At 44.5% G+C, this 9,575-nt stretch overlaps 1 protein-coding gene across 1 annotated transcript; it reads right to left on the bottom strand.

Moving 5' to 3' along the window:
- Window positions 1-3,392: 3,392 nt before the first annotated feature.
- Window positions 3,393-9,052, bottom strand: LOC115936785 (syntaxin-3-like). Its single transcript, XM_031017561.2, has 5 exons — window positions 8,962-9,052; window positions 8,764-8,843; window positions 8,456-8,587; window positions 5,501-5,611; window positions 3,393-4,031 (listed from the first exon to the last, which is right to left on the bottom strand). Exons 1-5 carry the CDS (start codon window positions 9,050-9,052, stop codon window positions 3,912-3,914), a joined length of 534 nt encoding a protein of 177 aa, XP_030873421.1. The 3' UTR covers window positions 3,393-3,911.
- Between the last annotated feature and the right edge of the window lie 523 nt (window positions 9,053-9,575).

Raw genomic sequence — 9,575 nt, 5'->3', positions numbered from 1 at the left:
TCTGCTTCTCTCTCTCCCTCTGCCCCTCTCCCCGACTCATGTTCTCTTCTTGCTTGCATTCTCTCTCTCAAGTAAATAAGTAAAATCTTTGTAAAAAAATACATCTGGAGGGCGCCTGAGTGGCTCAGTTGGTTAAACGACTGCCTTCGGCTCAGGTCATGATCCTGGAGTCCCGGGATCGAATCCCGCGTCGGGCTCCCTGCTCGGCGGGGAGCCTGCTTCTCCCTCTGACCCTCCCCCCTCTCATGTGCTCTCTGTCTCAAATAAATAAATAAAATCTTTAAAAAAAAAAAAATACATCTGGAATATATGAAATGAGTGACTGAATACTCGCACCAACCTGAGCATTTCCAGAGCCTGAGACTCAAGCACCTTGTCCCTGGCCCAATTTTAAGTGCCTGGTTATTTTTCACCTCAAAGCATCACTCCAATGGAGAACAGCCAGTTTCCAAGAGTCAGAGAGGGAAACAAATATCCTATACCCTCAGCCTTTACAAATGGTAACCTAGGACAATCGTATCATGCTGGTGCCTCCTTGAGTAAACATGAGAGAATACAACATAAAGATTGAAGTTGGCCACCAAGCTGAACATACTAAGCTTAATTTAAAATTGAACTTCAAACAAGTCAGCTTCTAAGACCAAAATGACATCTGCCAGTTCCACAAATTTTCAAGACATAGGGAAAACGAACTGTGAGAACCAAGACCCTGCCAAGTAGAAGGCTCAAGCCAAGCCTTATTGTTGCCACACTTGGGACACTCCTTTGCGTTTTAAAGATACCCCCCTAAAAAAAAACACATTGCAATTTCTGGGAAAATACTCCATGAGGTAGAAAATACAGCACCTTGGGAAGGTTTCAAATGGGCTTTCCAAGGTGCAAGGCATAATTTGACACATTCAGAGGGAACAAAGAGAAGCTGGGTTAGTTCTTACTGTCTGGGAGAGAAGGTACATCAGAGTTGGTGAGGCAGGAGAAGGTTTTGAGGAGAACTCAGGGTTGCATCAGGTAGATTAGCTTACTCTGGGGTTAAATTGTTTGCTGGGTCAGGTCCAAGAATGGTTACAAGAAAATAAAGGAACAGGTCCCACTCACTCTCAGGAAGGCCATTCAAACTCTGTTCCCGTCTGAAGACAAGGGTGGCCACACCAGGCTGGAGTGAAATCGGGTTCTAAGAGAGGCAGGGGAAGGAGGAGCTGACCAGTGCACAGGATGATGGTGGAGAGCAACATTAACACTCAGTCACAAACCTAGAAGGTGGAGACGGAAGATCAGATATCATTGCAAAAGGACAAAGGAGAAGTCAACAGTAAATCTGAGAAATCCTGTAGACAAACCCAAGACAGGACCCAGAAATAAATATCCTATTGAGAAAGAAACAGAAAGCCATATTATGAGAGGTAAAAATAACTCCCTGAGCCTTTTATAATCCTTTCACACAGGCTGTCACATTCCCATGGAAGGACTTACCAGGAGGAGGCACAGTCACTGCAAGAAAACACCTGTTTTTTCTATGCAGCCCTCATCACCACCTTTCAAATACAAGTTCCAGAACTTGAATTTTCTCCATTTCTCCCCTACTCTGCACTTTTCTTACATAGTGAAAAGAATAAAGAAAAGTTCCAGGGTCATCATGGCTGCTCCATCTTTTTTTTTTTTTTTTAAAGATTTTATTTATTTATTTATTTATTTGAGAGAGAGAGAATGAGAGACAGAGAGCATGAGAGGGAGGAGGGTCAGAGGGAGAAGCAGACTCCCCGCGGAGCAGGGAGCCCGATGCGGGACTCGATCCTGGGACTCCAGGATCATGACCTGAGCCGAAGGCAGTCGCTTAACCAACTGAGCCACCCAGGCGCCCCATGGCTGCTCCATCTTAAGCACTGGGTAGGCTTAGGCAAGTTTCTTAACTTTACTGTGCTTCAGAAGAGTTTCCCATCTGAAAATGCGGACAATGTTACTATCCTAGAACAGTACCTGGCACACAACTGGGGAGTCAAAGGAAGGCTGTTTTCCCTCACTCTTGTTCAGAGACTCCTTGCCCTCAGGCCACATGGCGGGGAGGGGTCCACACCTAAAAGTAGCAACCAGTCCCGACTTTATGGAATACAGCAAGCAACCCAACACTGTTCAGGGATGCAGCATCTTGGAGATCAGGTAAGTCAACTAAATACATTAATTAGTCTCCTCATTTAAAAAAGGGATTCATTTACATTTCAAGAAGAAGTTTATGTTTAGTGCTATAAATATCTGACTCTGAGACCCTCTGGTCACATGGGAGGAGGAAGGAAGAAGAGGCACATGGAAGCAAAAATACATGGGAGGATTAGGTCTGAGTGCCAACATGGACGTTTGTGTCGAGTATTAAACACATTGGTATCTATTACCTCAGCAACCCGACTTCTCTGAATTCATAAGAGAAAATAGAAATGAGAAAAATATAGGTTAGTGATACTGTTAATTATAGTAACACAGTAATAACAAGCCTCCAACTTTGGGAAAGTACTGAAAAATGGAGAGTATATTCACAATCTTTTGTTGAATATTAGATTCACAAAGAGATTTTAGTGATGTGGAATGATGCATAGGATTTTTGAACTAGGTCTAGAACCATTGATAATGTGTCTTGAAGTCTGTGAAACCATGTCTGAGTGTGTGAACATGCCACAAGGTTATCAGCAATAACATTAAAAATTAATTCTGTTCACCTTTTCTGTGTTTTATATGTTTTTGTTAATATGACATCCTATATTTTATTCAGAAAAGTAACACCTAAGAAGTCACAGAAGTGTTAACAGTACCAGTAATTAGATCATTCCTGTCATGCTGCTACTATGTACATGAAGCCCTGACTCAGTGGTCAGCTCTATTCTTTTCACCAGATTTTAAAGAAATTAACAGCCTAAATTTTAAACTCACTCTCTTCCAAGGTTCTCTGGACTTTGTAGACAATGATAAATGGCTACCTGGTTTTACAAAGAGAAGCTCAGATGTAGGTAAGAACTCCCCTAGGCTCACCATCAGCTGTGTGTTCAAACTTGGCCCTGTGACTTAACATCTCTTTAAGCCTGAGTCTCTTCATCCGTAAAAGATGTGTAACAACAGTACACACATCAGGAGGGTGTTGTCTGGATTCAAGGACATGTGTATGAGGTGTTCAATACAGGGTCTGGCATGACTCAACACTCAAAAATGTTAACTGCTATATCATTCAAGATCCAACCCATCAGCCACAAACAAAACCCCACCACCCAAGCCCCAATCCAAAGCTTTGTTTACACTAAAAAGGATATAGAAAGTAAACATCTGTTTACTTCTGTTGAAGTCAGCAAGAATTTAATGAGCCCCAGATGCAGGACACAGATTGTACCCAAATAGAACCATGCTTCTTTTTTTTTTTTTTTAAAGATTTTATTTATTTATTTGACAGAGAAAGACACAGCGAGAGGGAACACAAACGGGGAGTGGGAGAGGGAGAAGCAGACTCCCTGCTGAGCAGGGAGCCTGATGTGGAACTCGATCCAGGGACTCCAGGATCATGACCTGAGCCGAAGGCAGTCGCTTAACCAACTGAGCCACCCAGGCGCCCCTAGAACCATGCTTCTTGAGCAAAGGGAGCAAGTGTGGTGATCGGATGTTCCTAGATAGGTGGCAACACACAATGTAAGACAAAGAGCTGGGATAGAGTCTACAGGAGAAAAACCAACAGGAGCCCGGCCCAAAAGAGAACTTTCCCCAGGGCCAGAAGCCCAGAAGAGTATTTTAAGGAGATGAAAGAAGGCACAGGTGATGGAAAGTCTGAGAGAGCTCAGTGTGTGTGTCCAAGGACAATCACAAGGGAGGAGCATTGCCATGTGAAATCCCAGGTCAGTTCTCAAGAGGGAGCCAATCCAGAGTCCCTGAGAACCTTACATTTACTTAATTTCAGTGCAGCAACCACTCGGGCCGCCATTACTTAGCCCAACGGAAAGTCCAATAATCAATGCTAAAACGCCCAGGAACACCACTACTACCACAATGATAATTATCAATTTCTGGAGAGGATAAGAGAAACAAATCATTATTACAACCAAAATGCAATTCATCCAAAACCCAACATCTCTCACCTCTACATTGAAAGCCTCTTATCAACCCAAATAAGAAGTCTACAGCTCTACATAAACACATTCATTCTATTAGGATATTTTATATTTCTTAAATGACTTCCTGGCTATCAAGGCCAGCAGATGGAAATATGGAGCTTCTGTGGGCTCTTGGCTCACACTTAAGTTTTGCACATGTGGACAGATAAAAAATCAACTACCACAGGGTCTCCAAAGCAGCAATAGGCGAAAGTATCAAGTAGCCAATTTTTCCTTTTCAAGAAGTGTATGTTTTTGAATAGTCCTAATTTCAAATTTCTATGTCTCTCGCTAAAGCACATGCCCACCCATCAGGCCCAGTCTAGTGACTGGCGATCAGAAAGCAGGATTGCAGTCCTATATTGAGCCAACCTGGATTCATCAGGTTAAATAATTTCCCAACTCCTTGAATCCCTGCACAAGCAATAGGTAAAGTTGGAAGAAAATCGAAGAACTGAAGAACAAAAGTATCAGCACCCAGGAGAATAGTCAGCAAAGAACCGTCTAAAAAGCACTAGCCACCAGAGCTGGCTACCACAACAGACAGAGAAGTTTAAAAGTCCTCAAGCAACAGGGGCACCAGAAGAGGGGTAAATATGCTGGTATGGGGGAAAGAGCAAGAAGGAAACTGAATTTGAATCCCAATCCTATACTTACTAGATGCCCTGAAGCCAATCACTTAACCTCTGACCCTCAACTGTTTCACATATAAGTAGGAATAACAGGTGCACCATAAAATAGGAGGTAATGTTGCATGGCGATCAACACAGCATTGGATTCACAGTGGAGAAAAGGGGGGTGGGCTTGGTTAATGGAGTGGAAGAGACTAAAGTTTCTGAAGAACAGAGGAGTCAAGTATAACATCTGAAAGGATCATGAGCTCCGTCCAGAAGTCTAGCAGCAACACTGCGCAACACATCCACCCTGCAGAACTGTCTTCAAGTGTGTGTTCTTGCGTAGAGAGCATGTGAGCCAGATCCATGCAAGGCACACGCTGGGAGTGTGGAGGGAGGGACAGTCACTCTCTGGAAAAGGCTGACGTGTGTTGGGATGAGGCCAGGACAGAAAGGGAAGGCACAGGATCAAGGGTACACATAGAGAGGACCAGAGAGGAGAAGTAAGCCAGAACAGTGGAGACTAAGGCACTCACCTTCCAAGCTTCACTCTGAAACTTGACAGCCTTTTTGGTATCTGCCACGGCCCACTCCACAAAGTCCACTGACTGGTCCATGTTGTTCTTGATATGGTCAATCATGGCTCCCTTTCCCCAGATGCAAGAGGTGGTGGCAGCAGAAACAGAGACAGGCACAGGGAAGAGAGAAAGAGCGAGAGACAGCAAGCAGAATGGACTCTCCTCTCTGAAGGCAGCCGGAGAGTCTTACCTTCCGGGCCTGACCCTGGTACTTCATGGCTCTTTTTGTTTCTTCCTGTGCCTTCTCCACATGGTCCACTGTGTGCATGACATTCAGCTCTATGTTATCTAGCATCTCACCCTGCAAAGAACAGACATGAGTCACACCCCATAAACCCACGCCAGGAGAGTTGGAGCTCACATGGGGACGGGGCTCTTGGTTATAATCCCCGGTGCAAAGAGGAGCATCCAGAAGTCTTCTGTGGGGCACATGTTCCATCTTACATGGGATTACCTATGGCTCCCCAGGCCCTGGTGGTGGTCACTCACTCAAGCAACACTCAGTAAATTACTTCTCTGGGACAGGCACTGCATGGAGCACATGGAGCACAATGTCGAGATGCCTGGCAAATACATGTTCTAACAGATCCCACCACCACCATTCTGTTTTTAATTAAGCATATGAGGAGAGAAACCATAATAAGAATATCTTAGGGCATTATAACTGGGATGCTGGCCTCTTCCTAGTCGTGCAGACCTGAACCAAGTTCATTTGGCCTGAGGCAAGTTTGTTGCCTAGTTCTTCAGAACAGACTGGCCAACAGGAGCTGCTCCATAAACATCTAAGGTTGGGAACATCTGCTTTCTCCAGGAGAAACTCCCAGGCCCCTAAGGTGACAGACATGGGGTTTACCTAAGCTGTCTGGTTACATCTTATATCTCCGTGGTTATTAAGAGACAGTGATCTCTTGGCAAGATCCTTTTTTCAGTGTCACCCATGAAATTGTTCCAATCAGGAGACTGTTTTAAGTCATCCTCATTAAGAACCCACATCCCCTTATTTATGTGTCTGTTTTTGTGCCAGTACCATGCTGTCTTGATGATCACAGCTTTATAACATAGCTTGAAATCCCAGGCAGTATGATACCCCCAGATTTAGTTTTCTTTTTCAACATTTCCCTGGCTATTTGGGGTCTTTTCTGATTACATACAAATTTTATGATTGTTTGTTCCAGCTCTGTGAAAAATGTTGATAGTATTTTGATAGGGATTGCATTGAATATGTAGATTGCCCTGGGCAGCACAGACATTTTAACAATGTTTATTCTTCCAACCATGAGCATGGAATGTTTCTCCATCTCTTTGTGTCTTCCTCAATTTCTTTCATAAGTGTTCTGTAGTTTGTATATTACAGTTCCTTTACAACTTTGGTTAGGTTTATTCATAGGTATCTTATGGTTTTTGGTGCAACTGGAACAGAATAGAGAGCCCAGAAATGGACACTCAACTCTACGGTCAACTAATCTTCGACAAAGCAGGAAAGAATATCCAATGGAAAAAAGGACAGTCTCTTCAATAAATAGTGCTGGGAAATCTGGATAGCGACATGCAGAAGAATAAGACTGGACCATTCTCTTACACCAGACACAAAGATAAACTCAAAATGGATGAAAGACCTCAATGTGAGACAGGAATCCATAAAAATCCCAGAGGAGAACACAGGCAGTAACCTCTTCGAACTCGGCCACAGCAACTTCTTCCAAGACACGTCTCTAAAGGCAAGGGAAACAAAAGCAAAAATGAACTACTGGGACTTCATCAAGATAAAAAGCTTCTGCTCAGCTAGGGAAATGGTCAACAAAACTAAGAGGCTAAAACCCATGGAATGGGAAAAGATATTTGCAAATGACGTATCAGATAAAGGGCTAGTACCCAAGATCTATAAAGAACTTCTCAAACTCAACACCCCCCCAAAAAATAATCCAGTCAAGAAATGGGCAGAAGACATGAACAGACAGTTCTCCGAAGAAGACATACAGATGGCCAACAGACATATGAAAAAATGCTCCACATCACTTGTCATCAGGGAAATACAAATAAGAACCACAATGAGATATCACCTTACACCAGTTAGAATGGCTAAAATTAACAAGAGAGGGAACAACTAATGTTGGTCAGGTTGTGGAGAAAGGGGAACCCTCTTACACTGTTGGTGGGAATGCAAGCTGGTACAGCCACTCTGGAAAACAGTATGGAGTTTCCTCAGGAAGTTAAAAATAGAGCTACCCTATGACCCAGCAATTGCACTACTGGGTATTCACCCCAAAGATAGAGATGTGAAAAGAAGGGGCAACTGCATCTCAATGTTCATAGCAGCAATGTCCACAATAGCCAAACTGTGGAAAGAGCCGAGATGTCCTTCACCAGGTGAATGGATAAAGAAGGTATGATTCGTATATACAATGGACTATTACTCAGCCATCAGAAAGGATGAATACTTACCATTTACATCAACATGGAGGGAACTGGAGAGTATTATGTTAAGTGAAATAAATCAAGCAGAGAAAGGCAATTATCGTATGGTTTCACTCATATGTAGAATATAAGAAATAGCACAGAGGATCATAGGGGAAGGGAGGAAAAACTGAATGGAAAGAAATCAGAGACAGAGCCAAACCATGAGAGACTTTTGACTCGGGGAAACAAACTGAGAATTGTGGAAAGGGAGGGGGATGGGGGATGGGATAACTGGGTGATGAGCATTAAGGAGGGCATGTGATGTGATGAGCACTGGGTGTTATAAGCAACTAATGAATCATTGAAAACTACACCAAAAACTAATGATGTACTACATGTTGGTTAATTGAACTTAAATTAAAAAATTAAATTAAATTTAAATATAAAAGAACCCACACCCCCAATTAGAAGGGAAACAAGAGGTGCTGAGGCAGAAGGAGGTAGTACTTGACTGAGCGCATCAAAACCCACAGTAAGCAGAAGTGAGGCCAAAGGAGCAGGCAAGACGACAAGGATGAACTGGCACTCAGGAGGGCATTCCTTTCCTGGGACACTGGGATCGTGTTACTCCATTATGAGGATTCCCGATGATTCCCCCACCACACCTCATCCGACTTTCCAGTCCTCCCTTCTCAGGAGGACCTGAGCTTTCCTCCCTCTCCCCAGGGTGGTGCCCACTGCCAGTTACCTGATTCTTCACCAGCATGGTGATGTCCATAAACATGTCATGAACCTTGATGCTGCTCTCCAGCCTCACAATGTCCTTGTGCTGCCCCTCAATCTCACTGAGGGCTTGCTTGGAAATCTGGGAGTCCATGATCTACAACAGGCCACACAAAGACCAATCATCAGCCGGCACCCCTGCCACAGACCCCACTCGCACTCCGGCCAAGCCCCCTGCCCCCCTGCACCTTCAGACCTTCCCTCACCAACCACAGAGAGCTCCATGGCAGTCTGCCCTCTCCACGAGAGGGACTTACATTCCAGTTCCTGGACATTCAACCCAGAAATGAAGATGGCAGGTTTCCCACTCTCCAACATCTCCTCCAGCTCCTCATCTGTGGTCTTTTTGCCAGCTTTGTAACAAAAGAAGTAGAGCATCAAATATAAGACCAAAGCACACCAATTCAAAAGTCCCCTGTAAACCAGGAACAAGGTAACTTCACTCAAAAGACCATGCCCTGTACAACATACCCCCAAAAGCTCCTGACCTGTCCTGCTTCTGATTTCTCCCATAATCCAAACCACCCTTAGCATTACAGATGGTTACCTTCTTGAAGCACATATCTGACCACATCTCTTCCTAGCTCACAAAGGTGACTGGCCCGTTCACTGTGCCTGGGAGGACCAGAAGCCAGTTGTGGGCGAGCCCTCCCTCCTCCACCTAACCCCACAGTGCTTCTCCCAAGGGATCCTTCTTCCAAGGCTGGACAGTGGCAGCACTCCTAAACACACTTGCTCTTCTCTGATGACATCCTGGTTCACACACTTCCTCCACTTGGAGCCCGTGGCACCCTGCAGCACCCCAAGTCCCTGAAGGTCATGACTTTTATAATCAGTCTATTCCTCACAACACCCAGCGCCATCCTATAATCTCATAAATGTTCTTTGCTGTCAAAGACACAACAAAAAATATCATGAGTCCCCAGGACGGCAACTGTCAGCAAGTGCCTCCCCTCCATGTGAGGCAATGTTGGCGCCCACAGGAACCAAAAGACCTGGGCCTGACAAGCATCATGCCACCTTGCAGCCCACAATGGGGCATCAGGTGCAGTGGTGCCCTAAGGCCTCTCCTGGACTTGGGCACA

The sequence above is a fragment of the Leptonychotes weddellii genome, unplaced genomic scaffold, assembly GCF_054177405.1.
Source record: "Leptonychotes weddellii isolate Sample4059 unplaced genomic scaffold, ASM5417740v2 HiC_scaffold_3250, whole genome shotgun sequence".
NCBI classification, from domain to species: domain Eukaryota; kingdom Metazoa; phylum Chordata; class Mammalia; order Carnivora; family Phocidae; genus Leptonychotes; species Leptonychotes weddellii.
This window is presented reverse-complemented; position numbering and strand designations above follow the sequence as displayed.